Consider the following 23771-nt stretch of genomic DNA (forward strand, 5'->3'; position numbering starts at 1 on the left):
CTATTTTACCCTGAATTCAAGGCAAGCGTAATAGGATGGAGGAACGTCACGTTATCGTCGAATCAATTATATACTTTCACCAACAATCTTATCAACCGAAATATGAAATGGTAAAACAATTCTAGGAAAGGCAAGACTTATTTACATTTTATGTACAAGAAAAATCACACGAAATCTTTAAGATTCCAACTTTCTACAACATTTCCTTGCAGTAGCTCAAGTTATCATTAGCTTAAGTTTAACGTTAATCGTCAAATAAAATAAATAAAAATTTACCTAAACAGTAACAGAAAATGTCTGAATTCTTATAATTGTATGATAACAAAGTAAAAATAGCGAAGTATTAAAATAAAATAAAATAAAATAAAATAAAATAAAATAAATTATAATAAATAATAAATGAACGAATAAGAATAGTAAAATGAAAAATATACATATGTTTTATTTATTAAATCATTACATTTAAATAAATTTCTCTATCCTTTATTTCTTAATGTGAACATCGCCCGAATAATTTAAAAAATTATATGAACACAATTTTTCTATAAATAATTCGATAATACTAAAATAACGCGTTTTAGACATCGACCATTCAAATTTAACCTATATCCTGGAAACGAAGTATGTAACAGACTCACCGTTAAGTACTTAATTAAGAAAAATAGTACACATAGATATATATGTATATACCTACTTAGAAAACCCTTATTTTTGTAACTTAAAGTATTTAAAAAATGTGTAATAAATTTCAAGCGCAATCTGGCAGAAGATCCACTAAAAGGTGTAATTGAGTTTAATCAATTGGCTCGATCGTTTTCAATGAAATTATGCAATTTTCGTGCATTTACTTTCAATGTCGGGGCTCCATTAAGAACAGGACCATTAACTTTCGTTCTTTTTCAACGCTTTCTTGTTCCTCGATACGGAGTGGTTCTTTTCACTTTACTGTTATGGGCATTCTTAGAAAATGTTTTCAGTCAACCAATACGACGACGGTTGCTTAGACATTTGTTTAAAAAGGGACACAAAAAGAAAAACAGCTTCTTAGCGTAAAACGCAACGATCCTTTGCAATTTCGTAAGTGGTTGATATCACTGAAAGTGTCGGATTCGCGAATTATATGCAGTCATGAAAAATCGAGTAGAAACCACAACTGTCCGATTACGAAGGATTATACATACGTCAACTTATCGTCTTTATAAATGTGTAAATGCTTAGATGAAGAATGGAAACTGTATACGGAATCACAGAAATCAATCACGTTGCAAATTTTGAAGCTGCGGTGTAGACATTATTTAAATAAAATATTTGGAAAATAATTATTTAAATAATAGATCATCTTATTTGGTCTTCATTATGATTTAATAGAAATATTTGAACGTGAATTTCCGCACAATATTATGCTTCGATCAAAATGAACATTTTAAAACAAACTATTGAAAATAAAGAATTTGCTAATCTCACCTTTTCTACTTCACTTTTATTACAATATTATCTTAAATTGTATTTTTAATGTAAAATATTTATCATTTTTGTCTTTATTTAAACCAATGCTAATTAAAGTATACATATTTAAAGAATATATATATATATATACGAGTATATATATATATATATATATATATGTTGTAGATTTTGTTTGTAGATTTTCAAACAAACAATTATTATATATATATGTAATAAGAATATTACAATTTTAAACACGAAGAACACATCAATTTAACAGAAAAAACAATAACAAAATCTTAATTAATTTCTAAATATTCCCCAATTTAATCTTTTAAAGGTTCAAAAGGTCAAACGTTAACAAGAACATTGAACTCGTTAATCATTAGAAGATAAAAGATACTAAGAAGTTGTTCACTTGCTTCTTTCCTTACTTGCTTCTCTGTTTTAAGGTGGAACATTTCCTGTTCCCTCTTGAAAATACATAAACAATACGTACTTACGAAGCACATGAGATTTATTACCAAAGAAGGTACATTGTTCGCAGATGCACATTGTTCTTTAATTGGGCAAGAAACTTTTCAACAAGACGTTTCATAATCAAATTCAATCGTTAATGATCAACTAAGGATATAAATAGGTTACTTCGCATTTGAATTCATTGAGGATTAGCTTCAAGTACAAAATTAAAAAAGCTGAATTAATACTTTCTAAAAAAATAAATATCTCTCGAGAAATTTGATATATCTTTTTTACAGAATTCTCGTCCGAAAACTTTGTCCCATATCTTCATCTCATCATTTTCTAGAATTGCTCTAGTAGAACAAATTTTAAAGATCATTGAGATCCTTAACTTTAAATCCTTCCTGAGTATGTCTCCGTGTGTTTAATCTATTTCCTCATTAAGAACTACAACTCCGCAACTTACCTTCAAAGGAGAGTTCCTCAGTTCCCACAAACAGTAAATAAAGAGAAAATAGCAACAAACATTGACGTTAGAAAATAAAACAATTTTTTCATTATTTTAAATTTATATCAGTATGATTATGATAATTGTGCCTCATCACAATGTTAATGAAATTGTTTAATGTTGTTTTGAATTGTAAAATGTTTTATATAATAATACATAAAAAGTTTCCAGGTGTGTTCGAAACTGAAATGATGTATTTCTTCTGTGTTTCATATTTTCTACATTTTATGTTTAATTTTAATTTAATAGTATATATATCTGTCATTCCCTCATTAGATTTCTTTAATTGATCATTCAAATTTTGTTTTGTAAAACAAAGTTAAATGGATTCGTTTATAAAATTTTTACATTCTATATTCATGATAATAAACCAATAGAGGGCGATGAAAGTCAAAAAAATTTAAGATCAAAATAAATAAGTTATTAAAGATGTATTAAAACGTGGAAAAACTCTCAATTTCTACTCAAAATGCTCTGAATCATCTTTTCAAAATGAAGTGTAAAATTAACAACCACTATTAATATCTCCTATTAAATAATACTATTGAACGAAAACCGAATAGTTGCCTTAAAACAATATTGACGACTGGTGAACAATCATGCTAAATGTATGTAATTAAATGTGAAATTCCATGGAATTAATAGAAAATAATATTGACTGAAGCTTTAAGGCAAATATATATTAACTTTTGATGGTATTTTAGCATAAAGATAGTATAACCTAAATTTATTTTTATGATTTATTGTTTTGTACCATGTCACTTTAAAATAATTGTAATAAATGTATAATATGTACTATAAAAAGCGGTACAAAATGTGTAGTAATAATGTTATATATACTTTAAAGTAAGATAATATAAAAATAAATTTTATAGTGTCATTATGACGCGCAAGTGTGTATTGTGCAAGGAAACCAATTACAGAAACACTTATAGCTTTTTCTCGGCACCAAAAGATCCAGAGACTCGTAAAAAGTGGCAAAATGCCATAGCTATTGAGAATTATGCTGTTACTGATGATACATATGTCTGTAGCAAACATTTTCACAAAGACGATATTATTACACATTGGGTCAGTGGAGTGCCACCATATGTTATAACTGTAAGTTATAATAGTTTTGTAGCTGCTATGTTATATAAATATCATAAATTTTTAAATCATCACATATGAAAAAATTCTATTATTTTATAGATAAAATATAAAAAATGCAGACTGAGACCGGGAGCTGTACCTGGAAGAAATTATCATCTCGAAGAAAATGCACAAGCTCAAGAAAATTCTGGTGAGAGTGATAATAATATAGGTAAATTTAATAAAGTAAGCACAGTAGAAAAGAAAGAAACAGATTTCCTCATACCGAGAACCGAAGAAAAATTACAAATAAGTAATAATGGGAATCATAAAATTACATCTTTACGTTACCAATTTTCTCGTGATATTAATGATTGTATCCATAATTCTAAGCAAAACTTCTTAAAGAAAATGGAATTATCGGAAAATATTTCAAATGTAAATAATACATCTTATAATGGATCTACGATTAAGGAATCTCCGAAGCAAAGTTTAAATCAAGTAAAACAGAGTAAATCAACAAACTTTATGGAAAACAGTATTATTTCTGATACAAACTTAATGAAAGACATAAATCCTGAAGACAGAAGGGAGAAACAAAATCAAGTATCCAAAGAGGATTCTTATTTCAATGTAACCAAGAAAGTCTCAGAGTCTCCCTTTAAAAATTATATTTCTGAAGAACATGAAACAATGATATGGAAGCATAAAGCAGTGAAAAAAGATATTGCTTCTATTGAGAATCCAATAGATAATAATTTTGAAACCACAGAGAATGTATATATAGAAAATCAAATAATGTATAATTTAAATTATAATCAGTTAAATAAGTATTATCCTATGAGTAATGAAATTGATGAAAGTCAAATGTTGTTTGAAGATTTACTTGAAATATGTACAGAGGTATTATTACCACGTGGTTGGTCTTGTTTAGTAACGTCAAAAGGTCTCACAACAACGATAGTGTATTTGTATATGGGAATGACAGAAGGTGGAATGCCATTTACAGAGAAGCAAGTGTTTATTAAGAGTGATATGATGTTGCATTGTGCTGTTGTAAATAAAGAGATTAATCCACTTATTCATAACCTCATAAGAGAAGGAAAACATTTACAGGTACAGAGTTTATTAGATATAGAAGAACTTATTGATGAATTCAATCAAAGAACCGTCTGTCAAGGTATTTATATATATTTTTTATTCTTTGATTATTTTCAAGAAATAAAGCTTTTATTTTCTAAATTAGGTATATATAATACCGAAAGATTCCAAAATATGCATCGTATCATAGTTGCTTATAAAGATGGTATAAAATGGCGACATGTTTTATGTCCACTGATAGTGAATAACGATTCATCAAGATGTACAAGATGCATTTCTCTGTCTCACACATTACAGCATAAATTGAAAAAGCTTGTATGTCCTCGCAATCCTTCAATATTTACAGAACAACAGCAGAATATATATTCAGTTCGTCGAAAAAACAAACGTGCAAACAGACAAGATCGCAGATATGAATTTATAAATATCTTCAAATAATTTTAAATAAAATTTTTTTAGAAGTACGAATTTTAATTGCGTCTTTTTACCTTAATTATCTCATTTCTAATTCCTGTAGGGAGTACACTAATTGTTTTAAAGATGCACAAAAATTATTTAAAAAGTTTTCTTTAATCTCTCTCGCATTATCTTTCAAAAGAAACATTCTGTAAGTCTCATTTAAGTTACAATAACTGAGTAACACGATTTCTTAGCTGCGAGATTTTGGTCCGCTTCTTTTCCTATCTATTGAAGTTCTTTTGTTGGATTCCTAAAAAGATTTATAAAAAAAGTTTATAAAAAAAGTTGATATACTTATCCATAATTTAACTGATTAAATTATAGAAATTTTTTAGTTTATAGAAGAGATTCTTTTTACCGTAGACCATTCCATTTTTAATTGTTCTAACATTTTTGGTGTTAGGAGACCTCGAGATATCAACGTATAACTTAATGTATCTTTCCGATGTTTACCTGCAACATATATATATATATGTAATGTAATTTATAGAATTATGAAAAATAAACACATAATGCTTTTAATATCTAACAAATTACCATTTGTTCGTAGATTTTCGTCCGGACAAGACGACTGTTCTTTATCAATCACAGAATCTAATAAAAGCAAACATTATTCAACCTATTTTTAATTCCATAAATAAATTTTCAATAATGTCATAAATAATTATAAATCAAATTCTATATAATCGTATATAAATTTTGTTATGAACAGCATACTTCAAACAATAATTGATGTACCTGTTTTCGGCTTCTTAAATAATCTTGTAATTCCTTTAATTCCTTGCTCAATAATTTTATCTAATTCTTCTTGTAATGATTTAACTGCATCTGCATCAGGAAACAAGTCTGGCATTCGATAACTACAAATAATATAATTCAATGCATTGCACATAATATCTCAGTAATTATGGTACGATTAATAAGAGGATGTTCCTGCGCTATAAATTTATTTATACCACGCCTTGTTTTCGAAATATGAGACATGCTGAGGAGAGTTTGAACACGTTTCATCAAGAATTGGCTTCGTACATGTGTAATTGACAAATTTTCAAACTCGATTTTTTTTTTACCATTAAACCTACCAGCGGCGGTCAAATTGACCGCTCTCGAACTTCTACACAAATTTAACCATATTTAAACTTTATCATACCGCTTCATAATTTCTGATTTTTCCTAAAACATGTATACAATATATTTTTCGGTATTTACTTTTAGTTTGCTCTTTTACTTTCTGAGAAAAATTTGTACTCTGCCTTGCCTATCGTGAGCGGTCATTTTAACCGCTCGACGAAATATCTTAGTTATTCTTAAAATAAATGCAATCAGTACAAAGAAAAGGCTATCTCAAGGTCAAATGATGGACAAAATCAGTAATAACAAATAATAACAGCTGTTACACCAGTAATCTTGTCATAAAACATAATCCATCCCTCGATGAAGATGGCCACCAGCTGTCAAAACATATCAACACAGGCCCATAATAATCCTAAGGAACTGACATAAAATTTAAATTGTTACAAACATTTTAAAAGTCAAGAAGTTTTTTAGGGTTATTGCTCATTGCGATAAAACATGGGAAATGCTTTCCCATCTCCACCCTCGAGTAACCGTTGGTGGAGAACGGCTAATACTCATCAATGTTTTCGTATAAATATCGCCGTCACAGACCATATTCTAACTTGCTATTGTCCTTTCGACTAGAATACATCTCAGTTTGTTAGTGAATTAGTTAACATCTAAACTTGTTATTTCTAAAACTCAGACAGAAAGCATCTCAGAGCGTTTTGTGCAAAGTTGTTATAAAAGGAAAAGTAAAACATATCAAATTTGACAATAATTTTGTATTCCGTACATGGTATTATTCTGTGATAAATATTTATCCTAGAAATGTCAAGACTTTAAAAAAAAAAATAACGGACGTAGAAGAAGACTTTTTAGTGTGCGATGAACAAAAAAATTCTGCAACTGAAAACGACATGGAGACACATGAAAAGCTATTTACAATCGAATCAGAGTTGAATATTATACATAAGCGTTTACGTAAGAGCAAAAAGAAAAGAAATTATCGTTGACAGCAAAGGGTGAAATTGATGTAGAGAACCAATATATCGAAACTGGGCCCGATGGGACAGTTTGGAGAGAAATAGATACAAGTCCCAAATCTGGTAGGACATCAGTTCATAATATTTTTAGGGATATGCTAAACGGCACATAATGAAAGGACAAATAAAGACGGCATTTTATCCTATCATTGATCACCGTATAAGGGATCGTATAATAAAATGTATGGAAGAAGAAGCATTTAGAGTATTGGGGACTAAGAGGGAGCTAGATACAACGAAACTAGATGCATTTATTGCTCCGCTATATGCCCGTGGTGCATATCAGGCAAAAAATTTAGATGTCTCATATTTGTGGAATAAAATTTGGAGACCTGCATTTTTTTCAAAAACGATGAGCAGGAATGACTTTGCTGAAATTATGAGGTTTATACGATTTGATAAGAAGAGTGAAAGAAGTGAACGTTTACGAACCAATAAATTGGGTCCAATGGGGCCAATTTACAGAGAAAATTGTTATAAATCTAGTGCATACATTACTTTTACATAAAGAATCGCGGAAAAAAAGCCATGCAATAAAACTATCAACAAGTTCAGATTCATTACTACAAAAAACTTATCAAGTAAAAAATTGTAAAGGTTACAAAATTACGAAAATTTGTTTAAGATGCGGAAAATATTTATGCGGTAAATGTACATTTGTTAATAAGATAATTTGTAAAAAATGCACCAAAGTTGAATAAGATATATCTCTATATAAATAAAAGTGTCTAATAATTTAAGTCTGTAATTGAAATTAAACAAAAGTAAATTTGGACAAAATTTTATGAAAGTTCATCATTTTATATACATTTAGTTATAAATTAACCATTATCTAAGTTAAATCATAAAAATTATTACTTCTTTAATCACCAATCATTTTGACCGCACACGGTAGAATTAGGTATACACGAAGTGTCGTTAGGTTTAGTGTTAAACAAAGTTACAAATGACAAAATTATATCTCATATTTTCAGCGTATTTTTTTTACAGAAAATCGTCTCTTTGCTGATTATACCATAATTGCTGAAATGCTCTGTGTATTAACACAGATGTTAATCTGTACATATTATTGTATAATTACTTGCCTTAACCAAAGATAAACATCCAATACATCAAATATACTTTCTAAACGTAGAAGATCAGCGAGATTCAATGGTATTTTAGGAGGCCAATTAATTTGTCTACGTAACCATAAAACAGTTGCCGGTTCATTTTTACTGCATTGTCGAGCATACTGTATAAAAAATACATAAAAATTTTTTAATATGAAGTTTTATAATTTTATTGATATTTTAATTTACCTTTAAAAGCATACTGCACGTTAGAGGCATCTTTCTATTGACTGGTGCACAACAAAACACATATCGTGTACGAAGAGGTAATGGTATATGTTGTATCGTATCAGCAAGAAATTTAAAATCATCTAAATTGCAAATAAAATATAAAGTGCTATCAAGTTCACATAACGCAATAAAGATATTCTGGAAAAGCAAAAGAAATATATTAAGATCATAATAAATTATAAATTAAATATATATTGAAATACATTACAATAAGATTTGACAATGGTGCATTTGGTAAATAATAGGCATATAATTCTATTTGATCTGCTGTTGGATGAACTCCAGCTTGTTCAATTTCTTCTGGACTCTGTTGTAGTAGTTTTTTTAATAAAGGAAGATCTTCAGGTTTATAAGTTGTTACAAATCCCTAAAAAATAAAAGATTAGTAATATTAAATTTCATCTACCACTAAAATGATTTTTAATTTATTTATTAAATTTGATTATAAAGTACCTTCGACCATTGCGTTCCATAACGACCAGCCCGACCTGCTATTTGTAATGCAGATGATACAGAAATTGTATCAACACCTACTTCTCCTTTCTCATTTATAGTTGATTGAATAATAGAATAAAATATAATTCTACGAATATGTCTGAAAAAATATAGACATGTTTTGTATTTTTGTTATATCGTGCAAAAGGATTAAAATTTTTAATTATGATCTTACAAATTAAGTCCCATTCCTATTGCATTAGTAGCTACTAATATCTTACAAGGATCATTAACATCATTAAATCTTGCAGCTTGCGCTATTTTTGTGCCTGGTGGCAAACTGCCATATATTACAGCTACTTTATGTCCCATTTTCTCAATGGCACTTGATACAGAGAATATCTCATTTCTACTAAAACAAACTATACAGTCTCCTGGTTGAATATTTCGTAAGGAACAAAGTGCCGAGTTCTCTACTTCGAGTGGGGTTAATCGTTTATATTGTCTTATTTCTACCGACTCTCCAGTTGTGAGGCAAATAGACTGTACCTACATTATCACAGAAATTACGATATATTATAGTTTAAAAAATTTTTTGTTTCAATATGTTTATAAAGTTTATAAAGTAAAGTTATATAACGCACTATAGATATGGCAGCAGATTCACCACATAAATGTATTTCATCTGCTGCTAGCCCAAGAAGAGCCCTTGTCCATGCCCACCCTCTACTTGGATCACGTATTAGTTGAATTTCATCAATTACACCTACTTCATCTGTAACAATTATTAAAGTATTTTTTGTTCAAATTATTTGATAAAATTATATAAATAAATAATTAAATATAAAAGGTAATAATATTGTATAAATTGAAGATTATTAATTAAATTTACTTACAAACATTTTGTATGTTTGCCATTTCTACAGAACATGATACGTGGTTTGCAGGAGATGTTACATTCTTTGCATATTTGTGTTCTTCTCCCGTTATTAGATCACATGGTGTACCCTAAATTTATTCATATTTAATAAAATAAGTAACAAAAAACAAAATAATTATTTTTTATACTAACTCTGGAGTTACATTTATTAAAAACTTCATTAGCTAATAACTTTAAAGGTCCACAATAAACACCACTTTTTGCTGAGATAAATCTTTCTAACGCATGATACGTTTTACCACTATTCGTAGGTCCAGCATGAAATATAATTTTTCTTCTCTTAGACCTAGCTACAGGATACCTAAAATAATAATAATTAAAATAGACCTTCTTCACGTATCAACCTTTTTAAATTTTATAAGTTAACAACTACCAATAAAGAGGATTTCGTAAATCACTGATTTTTCTCAATTCATCTATATAGTCAATATGTGGATACATTTGTTTTGCATGGTTCAAAAAGTATGGAAATATATCTGTAATATTTCCAGAGCCTTGTATAATGTCACTTAGAATAATATGAAGATCTGCAGGTAATTTGTCAGATTCTATACAATGTTTCCGAAAATTTCCCATAGCTGAGGTAAAAATTACATCTACAAATGATTAGATAATTAAGAACAAAAAATTTTACAGAATTAATATTTTATCACATGATATACAGATACAAAAAGATTACCATCTAATCCGTATTTTGCACCTAGCTCTTTAATCGATTCAGTCTTTGCAAAATCACATAAAATTTGTATAATTTTACGTTTGCTTAAGATACCACATAATTCAATTCCAACACTTGCAGTATCTGAATCTTTCTTTACAAGAGCTGGTTTAAATAAAGTACTTATAGACTGTGCATTGCCTTTGCTTTGTTTATTTCTTATACTTTGGGTAAAATTAACTCTAGAACCTAACTGTCTAAAAATCATATTTATAAAATAAATTAATGTAATTACTAAAATTCTACCAAATACAATTAAGGTAATTTCAAGTATAATGAAATATTAAAACACCTTAAAACTGATGACACTATAAAATTATTTCGCCGTTTTAATTGTTCTGTAACAAGATATATAACTGGTATCATTTTTATAACTAATTGTATTTATTTTCATATTCTATAATTTACCGCATATAAACGTAAACCTCGCATACTAGAATAGAAAAGGTTAACGTAGGTGGCGACATCTTCGTTAGTGAAACAGATTGGCAAACACTGTCATATAAATCAGTCTCAACACTCAATACTGGAAGCATAGAGGAAACCGTCCGAAAATTGAGTTGTAAGAAACCAACATGGAAGATAGGAAAGGTTTCGATTCTGCACATGCGTGTCATGTTATTAATACCTCAGAAAGAAATTGAGACATTCTACTCATCTCTGTCTGTCTCGTAAGAACGCGAACTTTGTTATATTCCATGTTGATTTCTCACGACTAGCTACAACTCAATTTTTGGACGGTTTTCCCTAACAAGTGTCGAGACCCGTTTGTACAATCGTGATGTAGACTAATATAGAGGATAAATCGCTACTATATTTTTCATTTTAATTTATTCACAGTATTAATTTGCATCGTTAACCTTCAAAAGTTATATACATTGTTTACTTTTAATGTAACAATAACCATAAATGTACGAACTTAACATGATTTGGAAGATCAGGTAATTTTTATATTTAGAATTATAAATTACGAAATCGATCAAATAAAAATCTACTCGTACATAGTTAAAATACACAAAACTAGTTGAAATAAACAAATTTCTCCAAAGAATCAATTTCCCGAATTTTCAATTTTCATCGAATCAATTAAATCGTATTATTAAATCATATATAAATCATATTAAATCATTGTCATTGTTTTTAACAGTGTAGATATTGCAATTAATATAATATTATATTTGATAAAAAATGATAAATTTTATTAGTTTGAACAACAAGTTTTGTGTATCAATATTAAAATTTATACTTATGCTATTATTTTCTAGTTGTTCCTGATATAAGGGTAGTGTTATAACTATACAATCTAATGTATAACAGTTGTTGCACTTGAAAATACTTCCCCCTTTTAATTTCTAAAATGTGATTGTTCTATATTTGCATTGTATTTTGACAAATTCGTCTTAAAAATGGATTTCTTGAATGTAAAGTTTCTTAATTTTAACTTATTCAAAACTCTTGTTTTAAAATGTACCGATACGATCTTATCAAAAAGTATATAGAGCAAGATTTAAGATAAAAGTTTTTATTGATTAAGAATAAAATATTGTATGCATTATACTTTTACATTAAATTAAATTAAATATTATGTATATATATAAATTGCATAAATATAAACTGTATAGAATTTGTATTTTTTTTTAAATTTTATTATTATAAACAATATATATAGATTGTTATATAATATATATTATTGTCGAATATTCTAAATTTCATAATATTGCTAGTTGAAATAAATTATTCGTTCCTTTGTTTCCTTATTCCATTAATCATTTGTCATTCAGTCAAAAGTATCAACTTGCAAAGGTTAATTCTTTTATAAAATTAATCTCTTTATAAATTTCTCGTATATTACAATATATTTTAAATACAAAAGTCATGCGTAAGTTGGAATATTAACATGTTTATTACATTGCTACTGCATCTTTAAATAGATGAGAGAAAATGAAATTGTTACAGATCAAACAGCTCCAAAGTGTAATGTGAAACCGTGTTCGAACAACGATGTTCCACCTTCGTCAGTAGTTCGCGCTTGTCTTGGTCCATCTTTGGCACAGGTGTTTTTCAATTATACTCATCATGATACGATAAAGTTGTTGGATGTATTGACACCATCAAAAACATCAAAAGCATGCTTTCCAATTCCATCTGACCATCATTTACCCAAAACCAAATTCATGCCGTCAACAGATTATCAAATCGTAAAAGCATTCGTGCACCAAAATATATTAGGTAACATTATAGTATATATATATATGGGTGAATATATATCAAAATATATTAGATAACATAGAAGTATTCAAAATGTTGTATATAGTTGTAATCTTAAATAAAATAATTAGAAATTGGTGAAGCTCTCTTAGGACGTGTGAAAAAGGAAATTGAAGAAAATCTAAAGGACAAAATAGAGAGGCAATCGCGAGAGAAGTTTTATATGTATCAAGCGAAAAAAAGGCAAGAAGCTGAGCTGCACGTTCAACAGTTGCATGAAAAATACGAAAATTATATTGAAACTGTCCGACGTGAATTACAAAAACAACTTGAAGTAATGATTTTCATTACTTTTTATATTTCTTCCGTATAAATTTTATATACATATAAAGAGAGTATGAATATCATTTAATTATTATCCATTCAGACCATAACACGTGACTATTTATTTGTTTGTATAACGAGAAAAGAAATAGAAGGATATATTACTGAAAAAAGATGACATCTATTTTATTAATACAATAAATATTAATGTATTTTTATTAATATTCTTTTATTAATATAGCTTTATTAATACAATTGCATAAAATACCATTGAAAGAATCTAATAAGCTGATAATGCTTTGTAATAATCGGATGTAGAAGCAATAATATTAATGATCTATTAATGACAATGATATATGCATTAAAGCAACAACGAAGGAATTGAAGAATTTCATATGAAAGAATCCAATACTAAATTACTTTTATATTTGTAATTGGAGTACAAGTAACTTCGCCAAATAGAAGATCCTATTCCAAACACGTTTAATATATATGCGATTGTGTAATCTTGAATTACCTCAAGGATGTTGAGTACGAGAATTATCGAATATTTTCTTTATCTAGCCGTAATGGAATTGTTAACTATTATTGTATAAATTAACATTTTTATCAAAAAGCATTTTTTAGACAGCATTCGTATATTCTCGATCGTGAAAAATATGCTGTTGAAAATACGCTATTGAAAAAAGTTTAATGAGAAGTGAATATGTGTACATATAATGTAGTTTAAAAGTTATGCAAGTCTACGAAAAAGAAAAAAATAAAAACAAATTTACTTCTCAGGAAGAATGGTCTAAAGCAGCCGCAGAATGTGCTAAGAACATTCAAAAAGCAGTTGTACAAGAACGAATAAACGTGACTAACGAAGTGACGCGAAAAATGCGCGCGGAAATGACTCACGTTGTCCTATCGTTGTACAAAGAATTTGAAAAGCTGTTTTGCGCCAAAAGGGACAATATAATTGCCGATTTTAATCAGATAATGAGGTTCATAACTGCGCATCTCTGAACATTGCATTTGCATAAGTAATTTGAATTAAAATTCACACAGGGCGCAGCATGTAAAATTGAAAAAAGAAATGCTGGACTTTAAAGAGAAGATGAGCAGAGATTTACATATTCAGAGACATCAGTTTGAAATACAAAATGCCGCAGATTTAATTTATATCCTCTGTGTGGAACGATTACGAAGTAATAAAGAGAAACATATAATGCATGAATACTTTCAGGTAACGAAATTATTTGAATTTCGCTTGTTATATGAGAAAAAATATTTCATAGGAAATTATGCTTTAATACAGCAACAAATCAATGAATTTTATGAATTAATGGTCCGCTTAAAAGATATAATAACCATCATGAAAAAAGAAATTGTTGATTGTCATATGGAGAAGAAATTATTGGGCGAAGAGCTTTGTAAAGTTACTAAACATCTTCAGAAGTTTATTAATTTTGTGTTTCATGCTATACCGGGCCAAGCAGACTATCTATTACCGTTATGATTACAACATTTGATTAATTCAGATAAGGATAAAGAAAAAAAAGGAAGAAATGGGAAGATAGTAGAAAAACAGAAAAGATTATAAAGTTGTAATCGTTAAATATGATACATACAAAGAACGCTCTGCTATAAATCTTACAAGCTATTTTTTCGTAAATTGTTATAAATAGGTACATTTTTCTTGAAGCAATGGGATTTCTATAATTCCCTCTCCTCTCGGTTTTTTAGATGAGGCAATATAATAAATATCTTTTGTTTAATAGATCTTAACAAATTTAGCAAAATCTTTATTACTTTATATATCATCTTCTTTAAACAATAGAAAAATACAACTGTTTAGCTTAGAGGAAAGAATCGTAAAAAGTACGATTTACGAAAAAAACAGCGTCTGAGATGTACAAAATCTATTATAGAAGTATCGTCAAGCGTAAAATATTGTTGATTAAATATGTATTGTTTCCTTTAAAAATACAAAAAATGCAAACTTAAAGTATGGACTGTAATATTTAATATTTGATGAAATGAACATAAAAATATATAAAGAAAAGTAAATACCATAAAGAAATATTTAATACAGAAAAAATGTAAAATTTAGGATATTAATATTTTGTATATGGGAAATATTAACGTGATATCAACGAAAGGAAATTGTTTATTATTTATGAAAACTAGAAGTAGATAAAAAGGCAACAATTAATGAATCATAGTTAATCGTAGATCATAAAGGAAAACGTTCACTTACAAAAATTTTGCTGTTTTTAGAAAAGTACAATTGGTAAAAAATTTTCACAAAACACTTTGAAGTAAAAAGTTACCTGACTAAATTTTCGCCTAATAGGAAACTAATTCATTTTATCATCACATATAAATGTTATTCTTCTCGAAGAGCGATACCATTCTGGATCCCTGTGAAGGCTCGATATTTTTGAATGATAAAATTCACGAATCATAACATTTGTTTGTCCAACTTTACTTCGTGGAATATGTGGATAATCTGTTAAGCGCCATCCGTATATCCAACTTGTGCAATCCGGATAGTAATAGCGATTTTCAGGAATGTCTTTTACTCTAAAATAATCAATGAGGATGTTAGCCCAAAATATCAATTTTGCTAATATATATTTTCAATGTAAGAAATCGAAATTAGGAAGAATACCAATGCAATACTGAAACAAAGAAATGCAACATCAATATTTTTTATTTAAGCACGATTTTAGGCAGTCATCTTTTTTTTACTATATTTACAAAAAATTATTATTATGTGTAAAACCTTTCAGACATATAACTTTCAGCGTTAACAAAACTCGGGGCGTCTTCATACAGAACAGTTCTTACTTGCGGATCAATGGGTTTCGTTATGTTCATATTGATAGAACCATCAGGTTCGAGAGGTTTCCAATTTGGTAAGGGTTTTAAATGTATCTATAAAACAGAAAATCTCATCTAATTTTCACTGTACAACATATATGGGTAATTAATATTAAATATAACACAATTATATACAATATCCACGGGTGGTTGTTTTTCTGGTTCATGTTTCGACGGAAGTTTAATTTCCTCCGTTTTTCTCAAATGATCTAATAATTTATGTTGATTCTTCAAAAACCATCTAATACGTGTGTTTTTTTCTTTTTGTATCATTGCAGTGTGAAATGCTTGGCAACGAGCATCACAGATTCCTCCTCTGGTTGACATATTTTAATTTTGTTATGTGCTTAGTAGTTTAAACAAAAGAGTGATTAAAATTTGAATATACGCCCATTGATTTAAGAAAAAGTTACATTTATAAAGAATTTTCAACATAGCCTAACTCTGAAATAAGATTACATATCATCTCGATATTCTAATGTTTCTCTCATTAATGCAATAGGCAAGAAAAATATTTCCATGACTTGTCTTTATATCTTACAGAATTATTTTATTTACATCATTATTACATGTAATACGTTTTACTGCATGTCATTCAATTACCTTTTAGTGCGCTAACATTATTAACTTATGCAATAATATCAGTGGGAGCATTATTTTATATATAAAGTGATAAAAAAGATGAGTAAATTTAACAGATAAATAATGTTATATGTATATTACGAATATTAATTTTAAAAAAATGTACGAGTAACTTGCTCATTAATTTTTCAGGTAAATAGTCCATGAAAATCGATTGATCATCGTGATCGCCGCAAATATATGTAAAATTTAATTTTGAAGACAATAGTAAAAATTGAGCGGCTAATAGTAATTTTTACTCTTTACAACGTGAATATTTATTTAAACAATTAAAAAGAATATACAATTAATTTTACGCGATAATTAAATTCGGGAGATTGAAGATTACTGTAAACACAAGATACAAATAAGATATACGTACAAATTCATTAAACACTGGATATCACATGAATACATACTAATAATAATAAATAATGTAAAATGCTTATTCATTCGGTACATTAGTATTTTATACATACAACGTGTATATGTATAATACGTTTACGTGAATAGATTAATGTACCTATTAAATTGTATTGTAAATTTTTTTCTTGTCAAAAATCATATCTTCGCACCATAAAAATAATTTAAATACCTTTTTCCTTCATTTGAAAAAAGATTCTATCATAAAAAATATATATATTTGCGTACATAAGAATCAGTGACATTTTATGACGTCAAATAATGATATATCGGTAACGATGAACAAGAATAAATAAATATGGCGTGAAGTATGAGTTTTCATATGATATTACTCCCTCTTAAAGTCAACATCAAATGACCCAGTAATCACAGCCATAGGAAGCAATATTATGTTATATTATAACGTTTAGATGCACTGTTGTTTATATTACAAACTGACTAAGGAGCAATTCTTAATTTGTACTTGTATAATCAAGGCGAATTGTACTTATCGCACGATAACGTTGCAGTTTTCTTTCTTCCTAACTTGTTTCTTTATACTGTACATACGCGTGTAATATTAACTTATCTACACTGTTCTACAAAATAATCTAAGTTCTTCTGTACCTTTACGCAACACTTATCTAACGTTTCATTCCATAATTGATAAGTTTTTATAAACTTACATTTTATCTAAACTTAGAACCTGCGTTATCATTTCATGTAAATATCGAATACTAAAATTTCGTATCTTTTCTTTCAAAGCATATATGGTTTCCAATTAAAAAATTTTAAGTCATATTTCAAATATACTCACTTGATTATGCTACACACATTTCTTGTTAATCACTTTTCCATGCATCCCACTGTTTTCTTGTAACTTAAATATATAGTACAATATTAAATATGCTATATAATCTAATTCACTATTCAAGTGGAGCATACTTCTCAAATTTAATGTATCTAAAAATGTTTGTACCAATCAATATAACTTTACTGTATTTAAGTGAAATATTTTCACAATTTTTTTCTATACAAAATACATGTATATTCTTTTGACTAAAAATTACGTATGATTCACTTTAATAGATCATTATTGTAACATTTCAAGTTTTTTTTACACATCACGTACTTTACGATCGCCAGAATTCATTCACACGAATAAGCTATAATGCAAATTACTTCATAACAAAAATATATAAATCATTTCATAAATAAATTGAATATAGTTTACACATAATTTATCGAAAAAATTGTTACATTTTATATTTATAAAATAAATTCAATTTTCTAATTTACATAATAAACTTTTCGCTACTCCATATGAACAGTAGGATAGATGATAGCATGTTTAATTATCTCTGCACACCAGACAATAGTCATCTATACTAGCATCAATATTTTATCATTCAAATAATATTGCTAATTAATAATTTCATTTCATTAGTTTTTTTTTATAGTAATACAATGCTAGTTATTTAGTTCAATAGAACGTAATGTACAGTAAAAATTTCGATTTTATAGTATCAAGAAAAACGAAATATTCTTTTATACATAATTCATTGTTTTATATTTGCTATTAATTGATAATGTTTTAATTGCTTGGTAACGTGCAAATTCTTACTTGTTCTTTACTTTGACATATTAAAAAATGGAGTCATCATAATGTAGTTGATATATATTATTTAAAACAGTCATACACTAAGAAGTAACGTAAGAAATTTTCTGATACATTTATCTTATTCCGTTGGGCCTGCGTCCTGCACTTGGCTCAAAATGGATTTTTAATTGTACATGTACTCATTCGTTATGAATTATTATACATATGTAATAATACCGGAGCAACAGGTGAATTAACGAAATATTCTTGATAAACTCTCCAAATACGAAAAAACGGATACTTTATTCACCATCCAATAGTTTCTCAATGTGATGTCGATAAAAAATTAAAAAATACCTATCTTGTAGTCACATCAAGTAACACTGAAGCTGGAGCATTGTTGTTGAGGTATGCACTCATATCTTGAAAACGACTACACCTAGAAGTACCTTGCATCTGATTAATGCCACTTGCATAATCGTTGTCAACTTCCGGACTGCGATATCCATCGCCTTGTTTTTCATGTAGTACATATTTGAAAAATTCGTATCTAAATGATTCATAAAAAATTTCTTATGTTTGATATCCTTGATGCTATATACGGTGTCATATTTAAATGGAACATCTAAATTATTTTTGCTAATGTTAAAATTCAGGAAAAATAAGTCAGAGAGGTTTAAAATCTCCACAAGGTGACCTTAAAAATTACTTCAAGGTCATTAATATTTTCTTTGCTTAATGTTGTACTCAACATCAAGATGAGTTCAGTGATCGTGATATCATAATTTTGAAGAAGGAAAAGAAATTTATATTGGAACAATATAATAAACATAATAAATCAACTTATTTTATTTGTTTTTAATATTTATCATAATCCAATACCATATTTATATTTACTCCTTTGTTGTAACAATACATTATGCCCATAATAGTAATCTAATCTAATCAATTGAATTTTACTGATCTTGAAATATTGTAATCTGACAGAATTTAGTATATAAAGTGTTTTTGAGAATGGGTTTATAACAGCTGAGAATTAAATATGCACAATGCATTATTCACCATTAGATTCATTTATATTTTTCAAGATTTTTTCAAAATCATATCAAAGTTATAACAATGTAGGTCATTTAATTAGCTTTACCAACTGCATCATCACATTATAAAAAACAACTGTTAACATACACAAAAAATATCAATAACTTAGAATACCCTTTAATTGACATTGGTGAGATTTTTATTATTACTTTTAAACTTTTAAGTTATTAAGAGATTTAAACTTTTCTTAGTCATTTTTTCTTACCATTAATGGTAGAGTAAATAATTTAGATGTTCAATTCAAGTCAGACACTTAATCTTTTATAGTTATGACTACTGTATTAATTTGAATAATCTATTTCAAATAATATTGTAGAAATAATATATATAATCATTATTATATTTCATAACGTTATATTTACAACGTATACTTACGTTGACCAACAAATAGTGGTTGCTGGCATTTGATAAAGGACACGAGCATTCAAACCACGGAAATAACCACGTAAACCTCCATATCTATAAATTGTTTTAATAGCGTCTGTCATGCCTTGAACCTGGACTCCACTCTGTGTATTTAGAAGCGTTTTACAAACATCTAAAGGTGTTGTGACTGCAGCAGCAACAGCTCCTGCTAATGCACCTGTAATTTATATAATTCATTTTTAAAGTTTTAAATGTAATGAAATAAAATACTTCCTTTTAAAAATATATATTTACCTGATACCATATGTGCAATTGGATTATATGTGTGGTCAGGATTCGTGAAAACTTGTGCAATTTCATACGTCATGAAGTGAATCATTTGAAAAGGCACATTCATAGCTAACTGTGTTGTATAACTTCTATAAAATGCATATATACCTTCTTTTCGGTATATATTTGTTATACATGTTATAACATTTCGATAAGGAGAGTTATACATTTGTAATCGCTGTTTAACCACTGGAATAAGATAATTTTATTTTTCATTGAATAAAATTCTAGAAGTTATGAATCATATTTAGCTTGTTGTGTTTCTCCCCCCGCCCAAACAAATTTTATATGCTTTAAAATATATATACAATGCATAACAGCTAAAGTATATAATAAATAAATAATTTATATATTTGCTAATTGTAGGATGCTTTACCTTCTGCTGGATTCATTATACCATCGTGAAGAAGTGTTGCCAAACAACCAGCAGTTCCATATGCAGCTAAATTTAAATTAGGATTTGTTCTTGAACTCAAGAGTTTGTTTTTAATAAATTCATAACACGAAAAATATAATGCATGTGCAGGACCAGCTCCTACAACCATTACACTCATACCACGAATTGGTCTCAGAAAACCTTCTTGTTGTACCATTCTAATCAGAACTGTTCCTACTCCACCTCCTCCACCTCTTACTGAACTTGGTGTTAATGCTTGCATTCTTGTCTAAATATAAATAAGATAAAAAAATTATAAATAAGATGAAATAAGGTAAACATCCATGTAAATAAATTCATTTATTTGCTTAATAATACAAGTAAATATTACTTCTCATAACTAATTTAAAATATTGATTTTATACGAATATATATAAAAATATTCAGACTATAATAACACACAAAAGATTGAAACTATTTAACCTCTATTACATTTTTAATATTCTAGAATGATTACTTGATGATAGAAAAAGATATGAAAGTATTATGATAGCTTTAAAACCATGTCTTGTAATTATTTATAGATATGATTATTTTTTACTGATCTTTTTAATCATTATATCTTTGTTATTAAAAATGTAAGATGATAATAAATGAAAATAACAGATAATAATGCACATATTTATTATTTTCTAAATAATATATGGAACATATAGAATAGCTCATTAAACTTTAAGGAGAGATACATTGTTTATATGAAATAAATTTTTGTACTACTTTATATCTACATCTCTTTGCAAGTATATTTTCTAACAATTAGATGTGAAAGTAATTACTAATATAGATTGTAGGTTGAAAAGAAATCCAAAAATAGAACCTACTGTAACAGAACTAAGAAATGTGTTATGTAATGAATATTTGAATCTCATGTTCTATTTAATCATTTCATGTTGTCAAACAATAAATCTTTTGCAGTATCAAAAAAATACAAACAGAATGGTTTGGATATTGTCTATATACATTTGATCATTTAACATTTAATAAATTATGCGTGTTTATATATATATATTCCAATATAACATAATATATAAATCAAATACTGAAATTGTCTTTATATTTAAAAAAAAATTACTTTATATTATGTTATTTTTTTATTGATTATAAACTAAATATTAAAACACAAGTTTCTGAATATAATAAAAGAGTTCAATTATATATTGTAATAATAAAGAGGGATCATGAAAAAATAATACTTGTACATTTAAGAATTAAAAATAATTAAGTAGAGAGTAGAGAGTTTATTTTTTATTACACAAAATCTGTTTTATTCATCATTATCAGTTAACATATATAATTTCATCATTATTTAATTATGTAAATGGCTAAATATATAGTATCAGCAATGTTTTGTGACATAATAAATCGTATACTTGCTGTTTTAATAAGTATTGAAAAATAGTAAACAATTATTACAGAACATTAATGCTAAATCATTTGATGATTAATTCAGTCGTTTGTAAATTCTAAGAATTGGTACCTGGAAATAATTATGAAATTATATTGCTTAAACTGATTGCACAATAACTTTATAGCTGTGATATAAAACACGAAATTATACGGTGAAATGTTAATATCTCATGAAGATTAATTGTATTTATCTTGAAAATTTAAGTACTTCACTATTTACTTAAGATTACGACAATCGCATAACGTAAAACTTGATTTCTAGATTTCGACGAAGGAAATGGTAAAATCCAGAAAACTGTCTTCGAAAATCACATTTATTACTATTCAAAGACTGTGCGACTTGCATTGTCATGATATTAAATGTCATTGAGCTTTATTAGAATACGGCGGAAATGGAATTCCGTGAGATGATAGTTAAGGTTATGTAAAGTACTGAAGAAAAAATGTGCGAGAAATAAAGCTATTACCTTAACACTGTCGAGTGGATACATCACACAATGTTCCATAATTCCGGCGATTGCACCTGCTGTCATGTGTATAGCTACAGAAGATGTAGGCAAGGTCTCATAAACTTCCGCATTCATATTTTTTGAAGACGTTCCACAAAATTTTAGTTGACGCCTTTTAAAATGCCGCAAATTCTATATGCACTCTGTGAAAGCAGACAACACGTTTTTGGCAATAGCTAATGCCGAGTTTACCGTTTATGTAGTAGCATTTGCCTTGGAATCGCCGAAACGTTCATTTGGTAGGATATGAGAATAACGTTCGTTCTTTAAAAATGATGAGACGTAATCGTACTCGTTGATCGTGTCTTAATGGAACCGTATTGGAATTGAAAAGGCTACTACCCCGACAGGCAAATTTACAATGTATAGTCCCCTCCAGGTATTCGTGCCGCAAATAAATTATTCTACTTGCTTACACTACTTTCATGAAATACAGGGGCACATGGCGTTTATGTCTGGTTGTTTATTCGAATCGTTACGGAACTCGATACATACTGGCATTCTTCGCGATACGGTTATATGAAGTCGTCATACATTTGTTCGGTGAGGTTAGGTGTTCGTGCACGTGTCGCGCATGCGTCGTATTCAACCACGTGGTTGGTGCGTGTAGTATGCTACGCAGTAGCAGCTTAATAAGTAGTCTGATACTGTTACAAGCATGCTATTCATGCTTGTACATATATATATATATATTGTTTCTTACATATTCGGTAAAAGTTATCTCGGATGTTTAGCATTTTACCTAATGCACTTGATTACAAATTTTAAGGTTTCTCTACTCTATTCTATTCCTTTTAAAATATCACTAACATGTATTAGAAATCAATATAAATGTTTATTTCAAAGAAAATATTCATTGTTTGGTGATGTTCATTTTGAAAATATTACTACTTAATACTTATACGTTTTATATTATATTAATGCATATTTAAAACAACAATTATGTTTTATAACTTACATTTTTTATATCAATTACACTTATATTTTGTTAAAGAATCAACATTTGTCTTCGTTTAA

The 23771-nt window shown here is 27.9% G+C and overlaps 5 protein-coding genes across 12 annotated transcripts; 2 read left to right on the top strand and 3 right to left on the bottom strand.

Moving 5' to 3' along the window:
* The first annotated feature begins 2777 nt into the window (after positions 1 to 2777).
* LOC117212573 lies at positions 2778 to 5173 on the top strand. 2 transcript variants are annotated; one of them, XM_033457475.1, is made up of 4 exons: positions 2778 to 3024; positions 3292 to 3517; positions 3608 to 4667; positions 4734 to 5173. In XM_033457475.1, exons 2-4 carry the CDS (start codon positions 3299 to 3301, stop codon positions 5024 to 5026), a joined length of 1572 nt encoding a protein of 523 aa, XP_033313366.1. In that variant the 5' UTR covers positions 2778 to 3024; positions 3292 to 3298; the 3' UTR covers positions 5027 to 5173. The 2 variants fall into 2 exon arrangements, with proteins under 2 accessions (XP_033313366.1, XP_033313364.1); XM_033457473.1 differs by having other exon boundaries at positions 2778 to 3517.
* LOC117212572 (ATP-dependent RNA helicase SUV3 homolog, mitochondrial) lies at positions 5139 to 11026 on the bottom strand. Its single transcript, XM_033457472.1, has 15 exons — positions 10878 to 11026; positions 10547 to 10782; positions 10241 to 10463; positions 10000 to 10168; positions 9824 to 9935; positions 9572 to 9702; positions 9163 to 9476; positions 8946 to 9087; positions 8701 to 8859; positions 8451 to 8630; positions 8235 to 8383; positions 5786 to 5907; positions 5585 to 5641; positions 5406 to 5500; positions 5139 to 5297 (listed from the first exon to the last, which is right to left on the bottom strand). The coding sequence occupies exons 1-15, from the start codon at positions 10949 to 10951 to the stop codon at positions 5238 to 5240; spliced, it is 2223 nt and encodes a 740-aa protein (XP_033313363.1). The 5' UTR covers positions 10952 to 11026; the 3' UTR covers positions 5139 to 5237.
* A 215-nt stretch (positions 11027 to 11241) lies between these two features.
* LOC117212575 lies at positions 11242 to 17352 on the top strand. Of its 6 annotated transcripts, XM_033457480.1 has the most exons (6): positions 12266 to 12464; positions 12542 to 12814; positions 12925 to 13127; positions 13901 to 14103; positions 14168 to 14345; positions 14418 to 14618. In XM_033457480.1, the coding sequence occupies exons 1-6, from the start codon at positions 12461 to 12463 to the stop codon at positions 14616 to 14618; spliced, it is 1062 nt and encodes a 353-aa protein (XP_033313371.1). In that variant the 5' UTR covers positions 12266 to 12460. The 6 variants fall into 6 exon arrangements, 2 of the variants coding, with proteins under 2 accessions (XP_033313372.1, XP_033313371.1); XM_033457481.1 differs by lacking the exon at positions 12266 to 12464 and adding an exon at positions 11242 to 11526 and having other exon boundaries at positions 14168 to 15333; XR_004488484.1 differs by lacking the exons at positions 12266 to 12464; positions 12925 to 13127; positions 13901 to 14103; positions 14168 to 14345; positions 14418 to 14618 and adding exons at positions 11249 to 11526; positions 15895 to 16020; positions 16760 to 17352 and having other exon boundaries at positions 12542 to 12639.
* LOC117212578 (protein ATP6V1FNB-like) lies at positions 15252 to 16384 on the bottom strand. Its single transcript, XM_033457484.1, has 3 exons — positions 16121 to 16384; positions 15888 to 16039; positions 15252 to 15685 (listed from the first exon to the last, which is right to left on the bottom strand). Exons 1-3 carry the CDS (start codon positions 16310 to 16312, stop codon positions 15460 to 15462), a joined length of 570 nt encoding a protein of 189 aa, XP_033313375.1. The 5' UTR covers positions 16313 to 16384; the 3' UTR covers positions 15252 to 15459.
* LOC117212577 (mitoferrin-1) lies at positions 16515 to 23397 on the bottom strand. Of its 2 annotated transcripts, none has more exons than XM_033457482.1 (5): positions 22713 to 23397; positions 20779 to 21067; positions 20367 to 20591; positions 20082 to 20289; positions 16515 to 19158 (listed from the first exon to the last, which is right to left on the bottom strand). In XM_033457482.1, the coding sequence occupies exons 1-5, from the start codon at positions 22827 to 22829 to the stop codon at positions 18966 to 18968; spliced, it is 1032 nt and encodes a 343-aa protein (XP_033313373.1). In that variant the 5' UTR covers positions 22830 to 23397; the 3' UTR covers positions 16515 to 18965. The 2 variants fall into 2 exon arrangements, with proteins under 2 accessions (XP_033313373.1, XP_033313374.1); XM_033457483.1 differs by lacking the exon at positions 22713 to 23397 and adding an exon at positions 21384 to 21410.
* Positions 23398 to 23771: the final 374 nt, after the last annotated feature.

The sequence above is a fragment of the Bombus bifarius genome, unplaced genomic scaffold (genome assembly GCF_011952205.1).
Source record: "Bombus bifarius isolate JDL3187 unplaced genomic scaffold, Bbif_JDL3187 scf7180000008323, whole genome shotgun sequence".
In the NCBI taxonomy this organism is placed as follows: Eukaryota; Metazoa; Arthropoda; class Insecta; order Hymenoptera; family Apidae; genus Bombus; species Bombus bifarius.

Coding starts and splice junctions, on each gene's coding strand:
- LOC117212575 (XM_033457480.1), top strand. Junction 13,128..13,900: donor AATTACAAAAACAACTTGAA/GTAATGATTTTC, acceptor TTTACTTCTCAG/GAAGAATGGTCTAAAGCAGC. Junction 14,346..14,417: donor TAATGCATGAATACTTTCAG/GTAACGAAATTA, acceptor GCTTTAATACAG/CAACAAATCAATGAATTTTA.
- LOC117212578 (XM_033457484.1), bottom strand. CDS start 16,312: ATGTCAACCAGAGGAGGAATCTGTGATGCTCGTTGCCAAGCATTTCAC. Junction 16,040..16,120: donor AACAACCACCCGTGGATATT/GTATATAATTGT, acceptor TCTGTTTTATAG/ATACATTTAAAACCCTTACC. Junction 15,686..15,887: donor GAAAGTTATATGTCTGAAAG/GTTTTACACATA, acceptor TGATTATTTTAG/AGTAAAAGACATTCCTGAAA.
- LOC117212572 (XM_033457472.1), bottom strand. CDS start 10,951: ATGATACCAGTTATATATCTTGTTACAGAACAATTAAAACGGCGAAAT. Junction 10,169..10,240: donor TTACGAAATCCTCTTTATTG/GTAGTTGTTAAC, acceptor TTATTATTTTAG/GTATCCTGTAGCTAGGTCTA. Junction 8,860..8,945: donor ATGGAACGCAATGGTCGAAG/GTACTTTATAAT, acceptor TTTATTTTTTAG/GGATTTGTAACAACTTATAA.
- LOC117212573 (XM_033457473.1), top strand. CDS start 3,299: ATGACGCGCAAGTGTGTATTGTGCAAGGAAACCAATTACAGAAACACT. Junction 3,518..3,607: donor TGCCACCATATGTTATAACT/GTAAGTTATAAT, acceptor ATTATTTTATAG/ATAAAATATAAAAAATGCAG. Junction 4,668..4,733: donor TCAAAGAACCGTCTGTCAAG/GTATTTATATAT, acceptor TTTCTAAATTAG/GTATATATAATACCGAAAGA.
- LOC117212577 (XM_033457482.1), bottom strand. CDS start 22,829: ATGAATGCGGAAGTTTATGAGACCTTGCCTACATCTTCTGTAGCTATA. Junction 21,068..22,712: donor ATCCACTCGACAGTGTTAAG/GTAATAGCTTTA, acceptor ATTTATATTTAG/ACAAGAATGCAAGCATTAAC. Junction 20,592..20,778: donor TATAATGAATCCAGCAGAAG/GTAAAGCATCCT, acceptor ATCTTATTCCAG/TGGTTAAACAGCGATTACAA.